This window comes from Talpa europaea (genome assembly GCF_964194135.1).
Source record: "Talpa europaea genome assembly, chromosome: 1".
NCBI lineage: Eukaryota > Metazoa > Chordata > Mammalia > Eulipotyphla > Talpidae > Talpa > Talpa europaea.
The window spans coordinates 36720682-36739829 of NC_140073.1; the positions used below are offsets into that span (position 1 = coordinate 36720682).

A 19148-nucleotide genomic window follows, 5' to 3' on the forward strand; every position below is an offset into this window, starting at 1 on the left:
CTAGCCCACTGCTCCCCTAAGCAGTGTATTTCAGCAGATCTGCTTATTCTGCTCTCCACTCTGTTTGGTGATTTCTCTCACCTCCCACACCTCTGGCCTGCACTCCAGTTCTTGTATGCATAAATAAATACATCTTTTTTAAAAAAAAAATCAACTTCAAAGATTTCTAAAACTACATATCACAGCTTTTTTTTTTTTTAAGATTTATTTATTTATCTATGCAAGAACCGGGGTACAGGCCAGAGTTTTTTTGGGGGGTGAGAGGATTCAACAGAGTAGAGAACAGAACAGGCAAATCGACTGAAATACACTGCTGAGGGGAGCAGCAGGAGAGTCAGGAGAGGTCTGCTGTGCCATGTGGGTCACCTCTCTGGCCCAGGATCGAACTTGTGCTATAATGGCTGCGGTGAACTTCATAGGTTGCGTCTTAACCCCTTGCGCCACCAGGAAGGCCCCCATAGCATAGCTTTAAAGGCTTCTCAACTTCTGTAAGATTGTCTTAGACTCTAAAAAATTCACCTTTAATTTGCATTTAAAAAGCTGTTTTTTACAGAAAGAACCAAAGCAATAATAGAAGCAATTAAAGAGAAGTTAGTTTTTATTCTAAAGTATTAGCATGATTCATTGTCATTACTACTTTTAAAAAGGTAAATGCATGCTTTTAAAAACAGCTGGAAGGTTAGTTGATTTTACATACCAATGTGGTGTTGTCGTGTTGGAGAAGTAACATTTCTAATACAAGGAGTGAGTTGAGATTCTGTTCTTTCATGTGATGAATCTCGTGATCTGTCACTTGACCTTCGTCTATCTCTTGATCGTTCATGTCCCCCACTAGCACCATGCAGGCTCATTTTGGTGTGGTCAACAACTCCTTTAGCAAAACGTGAGGGAGTACTAGTAAGTCAGAAAAGAAAATTAACCATGAAAGTAAAATATAAGATCACAATCGTTTTTAAAGAAATAACCATTAACATAAAACTACTAATATTTTGAAGTGAAAATTCAAATGCTACTATACAATTCTGAAACCTAACTTACAGGTATGGGACAAAGTAACTGGCCTACCTGCTAAATAAAATAAGTTCACCTGCTAACTTCACTCAACTCATTTTGATTTTGATTGAACTCTTCAAATTTTTTTAAAAATATGGTGTAAGATCACAGAATTAAAAATTTTAGAACATCATATGTACAATAAATTTGCCCATGAGAAAGAAATAACTGAAAATGATTAAAACAGTCTAGTTGACAGAATTTATTCACCCAATTATTTGTTACATGTAGTATGTGCAGCGTTGTGTTAAATACCAGTAGCAATGTTTCCTCAAACAGATTATGATCTAAGCATAGTAAAAATACATGAACCTTAGAAACTTCAAGTTATTCCAAATTTCAAATATAAAATGATTAAATATATCTCTAATATGTAACTAATAAAAAAGGAATAGATAATAAATGCATTAAGATCTCAGAAGACATCACCCTGGAGATTAGGAATAGTCACTAGTAAACCAATTGCGGACAAATATGTAAGATTTTAAAATCAGAATACATTGTAAGTAGAAAAACTGATGGAAACAAAAATGTGAGAACCAAGCCAAAAGGCAGTTTGAAAATTTACCATCTTAGTATATACCTATTATGATTTTGAAACACTAAAATGTTTTTAGAGATAGAAAAAACAGAAATAGAACTTCATGGCTTTACAGTAATAAAGACCTAGAATTAAGCAATCCTGAAACATGTTGACTGCTACTTAACATTTTGGAACCTAGATTCCTCACCTGTAAAATGTAGATTCTATTTATTTTAAACAATTAATGAAAAATAAGTGAGGCTGATCATCAATGTACCTGACACAATAAAATCACCCATTAAATATTAGTTCATTTAGTCATGACAAATGAAGATATCCAAGTTCAAAATCACAAGACTTCTCAGTCACATAGGATTTAGTGAATATGCTAATAACACTGTAACCAAAATCTTTTGATTCATTCTAGTGCCCCCTCCATAATATTACCTTTCTCTCCATCACCAAAACCATTATCAGTTGAAATTACAGAAATAAAAGCAACCTGTCAGTTTTTAATCAGTCACCTGTCTCTCATAAACCTACAGAAGAAAAATCTACTCCCACCTACTTTCTATTGAAAAAGACCAGAGGAGGAAACATCCATGGGAGATAAATCTTTTTCTTCATAAAAAATAAATCAAAAGAGCCTACTGCATATATGTTAAAAACTTTAGTGTAGAAATACTGGAATTTCTGCTTTATGTGGTAAAGTAGGAAAAAGAAAAGAATCCATACTAATAGTATAAGAATAATGTATTAAAAAAATAACTGCTCATATTATTTCGTGAAGTTTTAAATGAACCAAGCACATTTTCTAAATACGAATTTAATGGGCCGGAACAAACACAACTATGACTAAAGCAAATGCAAGATACATGCTCAGTTTGAGTAAAGGCCAAACAGACTGATTAATTGCAAAAAGTGCTTCCACCAGACACCTCTATAGCTGAAAGATTTTTACTACTATGTGTTCTGCTGAAATATTTGCTTCATTTCTGAACTGTTTAGTTTTCAAATGAATGCAAAAGGTGTCATAATACATGTCCATATTTTCTTTTCATTCCCAAATGGGATGTATTTTGAATCAGTCCTTCAAAATGAGATGTGGTGAAAACTAATTATGTCTTACTCTATTTAATTAAATAATTATAGAACTGAAAAGCACTATGGACAAAAATATATGCAAATGAAAATGAAGACAAGCAATTTCAGAGAGGATAACTGCTTCATATCGTACTTGAAAGAACTGAGATTACATAAATTGAGGACAGGTAAGGAGATGAAGAAAGAATGAGCCTCAACATCTGCTTCTAGCCAAGACAGAGTTAATAAAGGACTAAATTTAATTTTCTGTTTCAAACATCCCCCATAAAATATATCAAACACTGATTTGCAAGACACACTACATCAGGCAATGAAAGAGAGTAATTCCTGAAAGATGTAAAACAAATAGGCTCAATAACTTTTTAAATTACTACCTTAAAGTTTCCAAAGTAAACACAAGGAGGAGAAACCCCAGACTCTTGAGTTAAGGACATGGAACTGTGAAGCTGGGGACAAGAGGTAGCTAGAGTTCTCAGGAAAGAGTACCAGGGAAGGAAAAAAACTATAAATGTACATCCCTCAGAACATAGATACAAAAATAATAAACAAAATTTTCACAATTCAAATCTAGAAATATATAAAAATATCAATAAACCATAATTTAAAAGACTGGCTGAATATTTTAAAAAATCAATGCAATTCACCATTTTAACAAATTAATGAAGACAAACTGTACCATAAATATACACAATACACAAATGGATATTATGATACAATGTACAAATGCGTAATAATATACATTTCACAAAACTGGAAATCCATTCCTGATTCAAAAAGAAAAAAATCCTGGGCAAGTAAAAATACAGTGGAATTTCATCAGGTGAATAAAAGATATTTAGGGAAAACCTACAGCCAGCATCAACAAACCAAATGTCCATCTGTTATAGGACAGGGAGAAGGGCCTATTACACATCTAAGATTAGGAAATAAGACAATGTCTACTCTCACCAGGTCTATTCACCAATGGTACTAAGGATTCTAGTCAGAGCAATATGACAAGAAAAAGGTATAGAAGAAATCCAGATAGAAAAAAAATTAAAACTGTACTTATCTGCATACAACAAAATTGCCCATTTGTAGTAATAAAAAGTTACTAGAACTAATGAGTTTAACAAAGCCACAGAATATAAGATAAATATTTCAAAAGAAATTGTATTTCTATTACCAACAATGTAGAATCAAAAATTGATTTTTTTTAAATTAAAACATTTAAGGATAAATCTGACACATATGTGGGAGACCTGATGCTGAAAATTACTAACTGCTGAAAACAATTAAAGATGACCTAAATAAAGAAATTTACCATGTTCTTAAGACTTAATACGGCAAACATTTCAATTCTCCACAGCTGATCTACAAATACAGCATAATTCTAATAATAGAAAATCAGATTTGTCAAAAGTAACAAACTGATTCTAAAATTTATATGGGAATGCAAAGGTCCCAAAACTGCCTAATTTCAAGGCTTAATAAACAGGAAAAGAAACAGCATGCTGTTGGCAAGGCAGACAAGTAGATCAACTGATTAAAACAGAGACTTCAGAAAAGAACACATTTATATGGAGAACTCATTTGCAAAGAAGTTTTAAAGTCAATTAGCGAGTACTTTGCATCAAATGGTTCTTAAACAATGGATAAAATATGGTTATTCCACTTCAATCACCCTTAGGAGACAAACTCATTTAAAGTTTGCAACCTATACAAACAAAAACTCAAAATGCACAAACGTGAACTCAAAATGCATCACAAACTTAAATCTGAAACATGTAACTCAAAAATTTCTAGAGGAAGTAGCACAATTAAAATTAAAGAACGGACTACATAAAAATGTTGAATTTTTGCATTCCAAATGACACTGTTAATAGAATGAAATTGTGCATCTGATAAAGGACCTGTAGATAGCATATATATATATATATATAAAGAACTCTCAAAGTACCAGGCAAAAGATTTGAGATAAACAGATAAAAAAATATGTACATGAAAGTATGCTGAATATCATTATTAAAGAAATGCAAAATAAAACCAAAATATGGTATCATTTCACATCTATTGGAACAGCTAAATAAAAAGACTGGCCATTACCAGGTGTTGGTGACATGTATATGAAATGGAACTCTCATACACTCCTAGTGGTAATGTATAATGGTACCACCAATTTGGAAATTGTTTGCAAAAAGCTTTCTGACAGTTTAAGTAACTAAATATACACCACCCATATGATTCACCCATCTCTCTTCTTATTTACCTGACAGAAATGAAGCATGTGTCTATAAAAAGACACATGTTGTTCATAAGCTTTCTCTGTAAAAGCTCCAAACTGGAAACAACCTAAAAGACTATGAACAGATGACTGCATAAACAATTTGTGGTATGTATCCAAACAATGGAATACTACTCAACTACTAATAAAAAAAATTACAATATGGATGAATTTTAAAAAAATTATGCTGAATGAAAGAAGTCAGACTCCCCACACGCACACCAAAAAAAAAAGTATACATTCAAATTAATTATATAAAATACTAACAAAATTAATTATATATAATTAATTAATTATATATAATCAAAATTAATTATATGTAATCAAATTAATTATATAAAATACTAATGGACAGTGTCATAAAACAGACTGGTGGTTATCTGGATATAAGGGTTGGAAGGGACAGAAGCTTACAAAGCACCCGGAGGAAATTTTGAGTGTGATGGACACAGATTCATTATCCTGATTATGGAGAGGTTTTATAAGTACATACATATGTCAAAAGTTATCAAATAGTGTATCTCAATTGGCCTCTTGGCCAAAATACATGTTTGAGGCTACCCTCCCAGGCAGTTGCAACTTAGAAACTTGTAACATAGTTCATGCTCTCATGAAACCAAAAGCATTTCTATAAACAGGTTAACAACAGCTACCAACTCCAACTGATCACCAATGGAGAACCTCACTGATCAACATTTATTATCCAGTGGTTATTACAGAAACCCAAATCAGAATCCTTAAACACAAATCCTCTAACTCCTTGGTGGCACATGGGGTTAAGCACAGCACGGTGAAGCTATCTGCAGCCTCTGCAGCGTGAGTTTGATCCCCTGACGGCCAGGGAGCTACCCACATGACGCAGCAGATCTCTCCTGTCTCGCCCTTTGCTCCCCTCAGCAGAGTATTTCAGTCAGTCTGCCTGTTCTGTTCCCCACTCTGTCTCTGGTGAATCATCTTACCCCCTGCACTACTGGCCTACACCCCAGTTCTTATATGTATAAATAAATAAATCTACGAAAAACACACACACACACTCTAAAATCACAATTTTTTTAAAGATTTATTTATTTATGCATACAAGAACTGGGGTATAGGGCCTCCCTGGTGGCGCAAGGGGTTAATTAAGGACCGCACTATGAAGCAATCCGCAGCCTCTGCAGCACGAGTTCAATCCCCGGCTGGCCAGCGAGAAACCCACATGGCAAAGCAGACCTCTTCTCTCTTGCCTGCTGCTCCCCTCAGTGGTGTATTTCAGTCCATCTGCCTGTTCTGCTCCCCGCTTTGTCTCTGGTAAATCCTCTCACCACCACCCCTGCATCTATGACCTGTACCCCAGCTCTTGTATGCATAAATAAATCTTAAAAAAAAAGAACTGGGGTACAGGTCAGAGGTGCAGGGGTTAAGAGGATTCACCAGAGACAGGGTAGGGAACAGAACAGGCAGATCAACTGAGATACACTGCTGAGGGGAGCAGCGGGCAAGTCAGGAGAGGTCTGCTGTGCTATGTGGGTAGATCCCTGGTCGGGGATCGAACTTGTGCTGCACTGGCTCTGGATAGCTTCAAAAGTTGTGTCTTGACCCCTTGCAACACCAGGGAGGCCCATAAAATCACAAATTTCAACAATATTTATGAGGTTATGTAAACAAATCTACCTTAAACGGCATTGCTAAAAGAAAATACTTCCATTTAAAAATTTTGAAACGTCACAAGCTTATAATGCTGTTTTATCTTACACCAACTTTTCACTTAACTTTTAAAATCATGCACTGAAGCATAAGGAAATCAACAGGCAGTATAAATTTCACCAAAAAAAATTTAAAATCTACTAAAATGGTCACTCAGAGGAAAACATCTATTTTTAATCAAACCTTGACTATTAACTATGCATGAATTTCTGCATATGACTTTGCTGCCTAATTTGTCTTTAAAAATTCTAATTATAGCTTTCAATAGACAGGAAGATCACATAAGGACTGAAGAGGAATTTAAAGGTTTCTATCATTTTGTTCAGTGAAACTATATACTCTAACCAGATGAAAGAGAGTTTTAGACTAAAGTAATATGTATTAAAAACCCAACAGTAAAGCAAAATAATAAAAACCACACCACTCTCTGAATGGATAAATTATGTTATATCCATATAAATTAATATTACTAAGAAAAAAATGCTGATATAACATGATTTATATAGATTTGCAGATATATACACACACACACACATATATATAAAGTTTAACTGAATCTCAAGGAATTATGCTGAATGAAAAACCTAAACCCAAAAAGTTACATAGTGTGTGAAAATAAAATGACAAAATGACTGTGATGGAGAACAAATCAGGGTTTGCCAGTGGTTGGGGTTAGGGAAATGGTATGATTGTAAGGGTAGTATAGTATGGGGCTTCCCTGGAGGCACCAGGGTTAAAGTCAGCGCTATCTATCACCAGCCACTGTGGCATGAGTTCAATCCCCAGTCAGGGAGCTACCCACATGGTGCAGCAGACCTCTCCTGACTGACCCACTACTGCCCTTCAGCAGTGTATTTCAGTCAATCTGCCTGTTCTTTTCCCCACTTTGTCTCTGGTGAATCCTCTCACACCCCACACCTTTGACCTATTCCCCAGTTCTTGCATGGTTTAAATGGTACTTAAATCCCCAACTGCCCCACAAAAGACAACTTTAGCAAGAAATAAAGCCCAAAAAAGTTTTAACATTCACACCAAATCCTGAAATGAATCTTCTTCCTAAAATCCCACTATCAGATATGACAGCAAATAGTGAGGTAGAAGCAAAAGTAACAGCAAAAAAGTTTTGGATAAACTTGTTTTATGACTGCTCAAAAAGCATCTTTTTCTTTACTTTTTTTTTTTTTTTTTTTAAAGATTTAGTTATTTTTTATACAAGAGCTGGGGTAGAGGCTAGAGGAGTAGGAGGGTGAGAGGATTCACCAGAGACCGGGCAGGGAACAGAACAGGCAGACGACAGAAATACAGTGCTGATGGGAGCAGCGGGCGCGACAGGAGAGGTCTGCCACACCATGTGGGATTCTCACTGGCCGGGATCAAATCCGCACTGAAGAGGCTGCGGACAGCTTCACAGTGCGGCGCCCAACCCGCTGCGCCACTGGGGAGGCCCTAAAAGCATCTTTTCTTCAACTGAAATCAAATGAAGACAGATGCAGTAAGTTTTGACAGAGAAGTACCCCTTAGTGATCAAATTTTAACATTTTACTATCAAGGTAAGTTTTCCTAGCTGGTAAAAATGAAGTGCATGTAAATGGTGAGTTAGAAGTTTCGTTTGCTTTTAAAATGTCCATTACCTTTCTTCTGGCTTTTGAACTAGTTTTTCTAAATAAATGAAGTTGCTAAACAAGCAGCTCTCCAAACTGAGGAGTCTCTGAACTTTCCTTTATAGTATAGTTATAGTATTTAAATGTTATAATGCTATTTTTTTTTTAGTTCTACCATTACTTTAATTCGCCCTAGATATCAGGTAGTTGCAACATACAATGACAATTAAACCCTACAATAACTGAAAGTATTCTTAATCTCTCACCTAGCAATTCTTTTAGTCTTATCATGTGTTCCCTCTATTCACTGAGAACCTATCTTATGCTACACTATTCTAGCCCTGGTAAATATAGGTGAGAAAGTCTCTGCCCTCAAAAGTAATATATCCTAAAGGAAATAAATAGACTGCATTCAAATAAATATATTAAGTAGTATATGGTAACAAATACGATGAAGAAAAATACAGCAGGGAAAAGAAGTCATTATTTTGAAGTGGGAGGCTCTATTCTGTAAGTGGCCAAGAAAGGGCTCTTTGAGATATCTAATCGACCTAAGGGAGTGAGAAATAGTTATGATAATGTGAGAAATAGTTATATAATGTATACAGGCGGGACCCTGTCACAAGAGTAATCCTTAGCTTTTCACAGCACTCACAAAGGCCAGGATAGGTGAAGCACAAAAATTAAGAAGTTAAAAGTTGAACTCAGAAAGTCATGAATAAAACCATTTGAGGAGACTCAAATGTTTTCAAGTGTTTTTGCTTTTTGCCTGAGTGAAATGGGTACCACTGAAATGTTAATTGTATGATCTGATTTATGTTAGATCAACATAAATCAAATAGGCAATGGAAGAAAAGGTACTAAGGTAGAAACAAGTAACCATTTCAGAAGCTATTGCAAATAATTCAGGCGAGAGCGAAAGTATTTGGGCAAGGTTGTTGCAATGCACATAATAAATGGACTATAAATTTTGTAGAATTAAACTTCTGAATTCAATAAATGAAAAGGTGGGAGAGGTAAGAGGAGTCAAGAATGATTAAGACTTTACTTTGACCAAGTAGATTGGAAGATCCACTTACTGAATGAGAACAAATGACAAGATTAGGTATGGAAAGTAGGTTTATCTTTAGACATGTAAGAGTAAGATGTTTATAAGACATCCAAGTGCATATATTATATAGGACTTTAGATACAGAAGTCTAAAGTTCATGGAAAAGGTGCAGGTTAGAGAAAAAAATTGGAGAGCTAAAAATCACTGTATGTCTTAGCATTTTCTCAAACAACTCCCTACTATAGAAAATTAAAGTATTTCTAATAGCTGACCACTATTACTAATTGTGCAATAAATTTATTGTCAGACATTTTGTTTCCACTGAATAGTCACTGATATAATAAATACTAAGTAAATTACTATTTTCTGCCAGGTACTATTCCAGGTGCTGTTCATGATTGAGAATATAATAATGCACAACTGAGCATTTTAAAAGGTGATTTTAAAAATTGTAATTATTTAAAAAAAATCATTTGGAACATCCTTTGTACCTATTACCAAAGGGCCAAAATAAATAAGTCCAGTGGAAAAAGACACGAAGCACAAATACGTATCAAGTGACTGTAAATATCCTAACATATGTCCTTCACAAAACAGGCTTCCAGAGAGAAATTATTGCAATTTCATCATCGCATGTACTCCCAAATAGCCTTTTGAAAACATGAAATGACTAGTTCCATTAGATTTCCTCCTCTATACCTCACATTAAAATTTTAAGCATTAAAAGAATTAAAATTGAAAATCTAAACCTCAATTATATTGCAATTAATTGATAAAATTAATAAGAGAAAATTCATCAGAGGCCCTTTGATTTTGATCATTCAATATACCTATCAATCAAATAAACAAACCAACCCACAGAAACATAGAATCTAAGTTTAGGGAAAAGACTTTTTAGATAAATCTAGTCAAAACATCCAATTCCTGAATCTTATTTACAAAGCTCCCTTGAATCAGCTGACTATTGTTGCTAATGACAGGAAAAGGTAATTTGTGTTTCTGTTTAACAGTTTTGTGCTATCTTTTGAAAGTTCTGACTCTAAAGTAGCTTTTCCTTAACATTAGAGTTTAATTAAACCTTTTTATCTACACCGAGTTCAGGGTTCTGGGCTAGTTAATTCTTTTTGTGGGGAGCTGTCCTGTGCATTGTAGAACATTTAGTTGCAACCCTCACCTTCACATTCATTAAATGTTAATTGCACTCTCCACCTCAGTCTTATCAAAAATTTCTTCAAACATTTCCAAATGCCCAATGAGGATCAAATCATTCCTCTAGAGTTTAGAACCACTGCCTAGTTCTCCATTATGACCAAATAACAACAACACTAACATTTGAATATTTAGTATATACAAGTCACAATATTAAATATGTCACGTGTTTTTTCAAAACCATCCTCATTTTACAGTTGAGAGAACATGTCTAATTGGCAGATCTGAAATGTGGATTGTTTAAAAAACATAACAGATCCAAAATGTAGACACTTATGCTAAGCCCCACAGCATCAAACTAAGACATAGTAAGTTTCAGTTCTTCCTGAAATACAATCTAAAAACAGTCGTTGGGAATGGCTGAATAAACACTAGTTAGTAACCTGCCTGACAGATTCCTGCAATGCCCTCAAGAAAAATAACCTTGTAATGACCAACCTGTCTTTGGTCTAATATAACTTCCCAGTTCCCTTTATGCATATGAAAGTCATTCATTTCATGCAGTGTCTGAGTCCCTTTCCATCTACTAGATTTATGTGGTCCAATTTGATTTCTGCTCAAATAAACTCTTAAAATTTTTTAATATGCCTCAGTTAATTTTATTAACAGACCTGACGAGTTCAATTTCAGAGTTCTTTTAACTTCAAGCAAGTCTGACTTAAACCGAGCCTAATTTCTTTCCCAAAGGACATATATGAAGACAGTTCCTAGTATAAGATTCTGTAATATCCACCAGAGCTGCCCTACCTCCAAGACCACTAAATTCTCAATACCTTAAGCTGGCAAGGTTTCCACAGACTTCCTTTTGAATTCAGACAGAACTAAACACAAAGTCTTCTTTTCCATTAATTAGTGTTTTTTTTTTTTTTTTAAGGAGGCGAGGGAGAGATGGGATGATGGCAGTCCCACTATACTTTTGTTTATATCAAGGTTACTGCCAACAACCACCCTAAGGTCTTTTCCATATGTGATGTTGTAAAGTCATGCTGCCACAATGTATATTAGTGTTTTTCAGGCCTTATGTCTACTGCTAAAAAGTCTGTTTAAATTTAGTCCAACAACTCATACTCAGATCATTTTGGATCACTTAGTATGTTATTTACTATACTTATAAATCTGTCACAAATGTGATTAATTTGTCTACTCCAGATTCATGATAAGACAAAGTAAACAAACTCACTGTGTAGATCAATAACCTTTGAATAGGGTCATTCAAAATCAAAACTGTTGATTAACATAATCAACAAACAACTCACCTTTCCTTCACCTTACACTCATAAATCCAAATAAATTTTATTGCTATTAGTCTACCAACTATATCAGAGAAAAATCAAAAGTGCATTGTTAATTTTAGCCAACTCATTCTGGATAATTTTAACCTGTTTTTGTTCAAGTTAGTCATAAACAATGCTTTTTAATGTTTATTCTAAAATCTACCCTTTTTCACAACAAAGCAAAAACAGACAATTATAAATCAGAGACATACTGCAGGGAAGAAGGAGGGAGAGGCATCAGAGGGAGGGATGGAGGAGCACAGGGGACTGAGGTGATGGCACACGGGTGCATTGGTAAAGGAAACTATGGGGAATATACCTGAGGGGGTGGGAGGAAACAAATATTGTTTAAAAATGAACAATGATGTTAAAAATTAAAAAATTAAAAAAATAAAATCTACCCTTTTTCAAAATCAGGTCTAGAATCCCCTATCTTTTAGCACTTCCTGTACACTGCAAAAATGTTAAGATTTTATAAGAAGTTCCTTGAAGATGTCTCAACTGGCCCAGAAGACAAGTCATTAACTAGATTCATTCCTAACTTCTATACTCATTGTTTTTTTTTGTCCTTCTACTAAGGTATGCTGCATCATCATCATCATCATCATCATCATCATCATCATCATCATCACTGATAATGTTAGTAGTTTGCTCTTCTACTTTAACAAAGAAGCTGCTAATAAGAGTGCAGGGATTTTTTTCTTCCTTCATGGCCATGAATTATCATTACAATTTCCTTGATTACACCTTTTAAAATAGAACATAAGAAACCCTTTGGTTGGTCAGAGCAGTTTTTTTCAAAGTCTCAGTTCCTCTGAGCTCTTTTTCCCCCCGATTTTTAAAAAGACTTATTTTCCATTTTTATGGAAAACTTAACCATTTCCTTTGTTTTAAACTAATGTGCCTATCTTTAAATAATTCATTGTGTTACCATACTAAGAAACTTTTTCTGTCCCCAAAATATCAAAATTTCATTTTTACTTGTGAAATCCTGATCTTGTGATCAAGAAAATCAGAAATCTGTGAAATTACAAAATATACATTAAACAGTTTTTAAGAATTATGCTACAGAAGACTATTTCATGACAGAGGTCTTTTTTTTTCAAGGGATGGGTTATATAGTAGTATATACATAATATACCCAAATCATTTTATGTTTATGTATATGATTTTATATTGGTACATACACAGAATAACCTTTTTTCTTCTATGTGCCTTTCAGTATTTATCCAATTATGTATTGAATATATATGACTTTTAAAATAACACAGCAGAAGCAAAAAAAAAAATTCTATGAAACATAAAACAAAAAGATCTAGCTTGAGAATTCTACTTTCATAAACTATTACTAAGACAAGCTTAGAAAATCATTTCTGAACACTAAATCACAAAAAAAGCTAATACAAGATACCACTCATTAATCCATAGAAGTCAAGCCAGCCATCAAGATGATCAAATTTTTAGAGATTAAACGGAGAAAATCACAACTTCCTCACTTTTGAAGGAAAGAATGCTATCAACTATTTAAATACATTAAAAATAAAATAATTTTTAAATGTATATTCCCCAAAATCCTTTCCAAATGAAAGACCAGCAAGACTCATCTTTCACAAAGGATAGAAGAAATAGCCATGAGACAAAATGTTTAAAACTGTGGTAAATTTACTAATAAAGAAAGCAATATCACCTGTTAATATTTAAAGCCTCATACAAGAACAATTATTTTTATTTAGAAATTCAGACTGGATGAAAATCAATTTGCAATTATCCAAAAACTTGACTTGTTTGCTATTTCAGAGGCACTATGTAAATCATCTATTCAGAGTCTATGTACTAAAAAACTAGAAGGTCACTTTAATCAATTAAAATTTTATCAAATATATTTGGTTCTGTGAAATATTACTACATACTATATGTGGTTCAACTAATCCTTTATTCATCCAAAGTAAAAATACATTCACCTTTTCTTTAGAAAACAATTTCAATTATTTCATTTCTCTATCTTGAATTTTATTTTCAAATATATCAAAAATATTTCTAAATTAATCTTTTCTTAAATTTTCTGATATTCATAAAAAATACCAAATATAAAGCATTCTCAAGTTACATGAAGATTTTAATGACCTAAAAGAAATAAAAACAGCATTAAAACCCATGAAAACAACATAACAAACTCCATTTATTTTAGATAACTTGCCATTATACTGACAATCAAGACATGATCTTTCACATCCAAAATGTAAATGATCATAATGAAACAAAGGTCAAACATATCTTTCTCAATTTCTTATATTTATATATGTATATAAGTATAACCCAGCAATATCATGTAATAAATGAATACACACCTTCCTTTGGTATATGCCAAAGAAGACACACAAAAGCAAGAAAAAAATTTTGCAATCAGAGTATGAAGGGACTCTGCTTTTTCAAACAATGCAGCACTGAAAGCCAGGTCAGCATCCTTGGGCATTACTAGGAAACTTTAGCACATCTGATATTTCCATCATCTTCAACCCTCCTCTGAACAATCAGAAATTTTCCCAGTCTCCCTCTACCTCACCTGTCCAGATTTCCTTTAGCTTTCCTCTCTCTATTGTGTAATAACGCTGTTGCAGTTATTTAGGCTTTAAATGTTCAGAGATACAACCCCCTCTCTACATATTAATTCAGTTCATTTTCTCACAGACACTGACTCAGCCGTGGGTTGTGCAGCACTGACGTTTCTAACCAAACAGCATCGTGTGAGCTGCGATCGTCCCATTTCTCCATCTCTGTGCAGTGATTGGATATTGTAGCTGATAGACAGGCTGAAGAAAACTCAGGAGAGGACGGCTTTGAGATATGTAGATATGTTGCCAAATGCCATCTGTAAAGCTAATTCTAGCTCTGCCAGCTTGCCAAGGTTTTAAAAAACTAGGATGCAGCTAACTTTCTTTTTTCCTTTTAATATTTTATTATTTACCCATTCTGAGCAGTAAAGATTCTTTTTTAAACTAAAGGGAAAATATTATTTATACTTTAAGAATTCACTCAAGGAGTACTCTTTAAAGCAACCCAACTTTTCATTTCTAAACTGCTACTGGGACTGATAAGTGACTTAAAAGGGAAACTAGAAAGCTCAATCTTCACAGTCTCAGAAAAAAATGAGCATGCGTACTTCTGTGGGAATGAAACCTTGCGGCAAAGTCTGCTATTGAATGTATGATGCATTTATCTTTAGTAACCTGAGCAGACTGCAGATCTGAGTTTTAAATAGTTGTATTCAACTCAATTCAAATATTCAAGAGCTTTTATTTAGCATGTTGCCAATCTAGGCATTTTAATATAAGATATAGAAAAGGTGCTTTTTTCCTACCTTAACTAGAAAAAAACTCCTCTAACCTATAAAAAAAGTTGTCACAATTCCGGTTAAATAAACCAACTGAAATGAGCTTTATCCTCTCAGCAAACTACCATACCCTTCTATATGTATTAATATACTACACAATTACTCAGAAAAAGAACTACACAATTACTCAGAAAAAACAAAGTTCAGTAATTTCTGTCTCATCTTTTAGATCATTTCAAAACTACATTCAAAAGAAAGTACCTTAAAGTTGTATCAGATGGATGAGAAATCATTATGCAATGCCTATCAACCCCTCAAACCTCAAAGATAAGCACACATACAGCAGTAAATATTGTTACTTTTATATTTCAAGACATTTATCTTTATCCTTGTCAATAAAGGCAGTGGGGGGTGGGGGTCAGTAAAAAGAAAAAGACTGAAAAAAGCAGGCTATTCTAAAATGCAAACAGAAAAAACAAATTTAAACTTTTTATATTATCTGCAAAAGTTGAATCAAAGTATACTTATTTCTATACTGCTTTTTGTGTCTTCCTCTCAAATTCACATGGTGAAATATATTTCACCAATGTAATGGTATCTGAATGTGAGAAAGTGATTAGATCACGACACTAGAGCCTTTATGAGACCCGAGAACTACCAAGTTCTTTCTACCATATGGGGACACAACAAGAGGATTATGTGAACCAGGAAGACAGTGCTCATCATACACTAAAACATGCTACCCACCTTTATCATGGACATCCCAGCCTCCAGAACCATGGGAAACTTCTGTTGTTCACAAACCACCCTGTCTATGGTATTCTGTTACAGCAGCCTAAAGAGACTAAGATATTTACTTTCTATACATTTAAATACATCAATTCTGTTTGAGGTGGCAATGTGCCCACCTATATTTCTTAGCCTTCCTAATCCGGAGATGACCATATGATATAGTCCTAGCCAATGATTCTAAGCAGATACCTGCTGGAAATTCCTCAGATATTTAATTTCCTGATATAAATGAAGCCTTTTCCCAATGTTCCCTTCTCTCTTCCTCCTCCTCCTTGGCTGGAAGGTGGACAAGGTGACTGGAGTCACAGTAGCCATCTTACGACCATGAGGAAAAAGTGAGAAATTGAGAGGTTTTTGACCCTAACATCTTGAACTCACTAAATACACATCAGGCATTCTTATATGTACAAGAAATAATAAACCCCTAACTAAAGCCAGTAATTAATCTGATTTTCTTTTACTTAAACGTCACTAAATACACAAGATTCAAAAACAGGATGAGAGTATGTAGAAGCACAGATGAAACAAAAGCAGCCATAAGTTGGTAACGTGAAGCTGGGAGATGGGTATATAAAGGTTCGTTATATGCGTTCTATTTACAAGTACTATAAGTTATTTAAAATTATTCAAATAAAAAGAATGAGAAACTTGTTTATAAATCCCAGCTCAGGCATTTACAAGTTGGATAGACTGGGCAGATTTATTAAGCTTGTTTTTTTTTTTGTTTCATCTGCCAAATGGGGAAGGTAAAGCAATCTACTCAACTCTACTAGACAAGGTAATCCAGACAAGATAATCTCTCCAGAAGGCACCTGGTAGGGATGTCCCCATATACCTAATCATCCAAGGATTAGTTCCAGTCCAATTTTCATCTATTCAAGTTGATACTGATTCCTCCCCTGCACTCTTATTTTACTACAACTCACTATCACAGTGTAGTGCCCTACCTACAAAGCATTACAAAGTATTAAAGCATTCCATTATGGTACTGACACACTTCTGAATCTCTCCTAAACTGAGTGCAGGATATCTCAAGAATACTTACTGATTGATAGCAAATTAACTGGGAGACTTTTTAAAACTATCAATTCAAAAATTATCATTAAAAAAAATAAACTATTTTTTAAAGTATTGTAAGTTATATGCTCCTAAATATATAGGAACAAGAGGTCCCTAAAAATAGCTGTTTTTCTTTGATGTTAAAGTCAACTCAAAGGATTCCATGGTATTTCCATTAAAAGAAAATTGTATATACATGTATGTGTATATGTTCACACATACCTGAATGTATTACTATTTATTTTCTATCTTTAATGTTTTTCACTTAAACAACCAATACTGCTGCAGTCTACCTGAAAACATCATCCAAAAGTTACAAGAACAGCTATGGTATTTGCCATTGAAATGAAATACCAGTAATGAAGAAGTACCGTTAATTTTATAAAATACACAATAGCTTGTTTTTACCCTGTCAACACATAAAGCAGTATTGCATATCAGCAGAAAAACATTAAGAGCTAGAAAGGATAACATATAATTTGCCTGGAAAAAAAGCATACAGCACAGCAGATATCTAGTCCCATTCAATATCTCTCTAATCTCAAAGATGAAATAATTATTCATATAAATAGGATGGAAAAAAAGAACTAGAGCATCAGTTGAACACACATGTACACCAAAAATTTAAAAAAATCAAAAAGCATTCATATCAAACAAATTAATAAAGTCAAGTTCAACGTTTTCCTCACCATATTAAGTCTTCAAAAAAGGCATACATCTTATCAGGAAACTTGAAAAGTACCAGTCACTCGTTTTTGCTAACTATAGCATATGGTTTTAAAATGCCTGATTTATTTCTTTAAAATTAAAATTTCACAAAGGACTTTAATATCATGGCCTGTTTTTATGCTTTTTCAAGAAAGCTAGTATTAGTTATCAGTGATCAGGAGAATTGTATATTCGAGTAAATTAAATGCTCAATCAATAATAACCCATAAATATTCAAAAGCACAATACTCTATAAATAAACATGCTTACATACCTGTAATATGTGATTTATGAATTGTCAATCAATACCTTAAAATATCAGATCATAAAGTATTCTAAATGAGACGTGCCACAATAAGTCACATGGCACAAAATAAAAACTTTAAAAATAATAAACAGGATGAAACTTTTGAAGTTAATTTCATTTTATGCATTAGAATTTAAATGAACCAGTAGAGCCATTACACAAAAACTGATTTTCCTATTAAGATGAGGATGACAGCACAAATACAAAAATTCACAAAGTTAAAAATGTATAAAGGCAAAGACTGACATTAGGCTGCAAATTATCATGTATACCTACACATACAATGTATTCAAGAGCATAAAATAAATTCTTCCTCTTTAAGGTTTTAAACACAAAAGAATTAATCTGTCTTGCCAGACTTCCCAATTAAATTAAATACAGCATTTATTCATGGAGTCAACTAAGGAGATTTTAATATTATTTAGATATAAAATTACAAATTAAAAGGAAAGAGATATTTCTCTAGAAGTCATTTAAACAGATATACAAACATTTTTAACCTGCCCCCACATTCTGACAGGACTTGCCACAACCCAATGCAGTTTGACACTTAATATAAATCATTTTACGTGAAATACGTATTTTTCTACCTACCTTGAATGTTTATAAAGTTTACGAGGTCTACTATGCAATTTCCGATCCCAATTCTCTGGATCACTGGAGTTACTGTCATAGGGATGAGGCCGTCCTGCCATGCCACTTCAAGCTTCCTCACACTACTGCTCTGTAAGCACATGTAGCACCCATAACCTACATAAAAGAGTAGTGTTGACCTTTAAATCTATTCCATGTAGAATAAAACAGTCACAGAATTTTACATACTTTCTGGTAATATTGTGGCATTTTTTTAAGTGACTAAAACAGGATCATAAAATATTGACATACAAAAGGTCACAAGGCAGATTAAAATAAAACAAAGGCTAATTCAAATTCCTAAGAAGTCTTTTTAAGCACTTTTCATTTGATTCATCTAAATTTGCTACCCCAGTGGAACAACTCATTAATGTGACATTTATATTTAGTAAACACACTTAACTGCCATCTGGGTACCTCATGTTTCCAAACATCAAGATAGTACCAAAAAAGACAAAAACAGTTCCACAGACTGGTTCTTTCAGACAAAATTTCACTTACATTTCCTAATTTCTAAAAGTTTAAGATGCTTAACAAAGTATCCAATAAGATTA

The 19148-nt window shown here is 33.6% G+C and overlaps 1 protein-coding gene across 2 annotated transcripts in view; it reads right to left on the reverse strand.

Annotated features, from left to right (window-relative positions):
* BTBD10 (BTB domain containing 10) overlaps positions 1-18656 on the reverse strand; it is a gene marked incomplete at both ends in the record, with an annotated part of 43903 nt that extends 25247 nt beyond the window's left edge. Inside the window, 2 exons of one of the 2 annotated variants that reach the window (XM_084242279.1) lie at positions 698-894; positions 18556-18656. In XM_084242279.1, the coding sequence (XP_084098405.1) occupies positions 698-894; positions 18556-18656 (298 nt within the window). Of the gene's footprint in view, positions 1-697; positions 895-14112; positions 14238-18555 lie in introns of those variants that run through there. The other variant, XM_084242278.1, reaches the window with a different exon arrangement.
* Between the last annotated feature and the right edge of the window lie 492 nt (positions 18657-19148).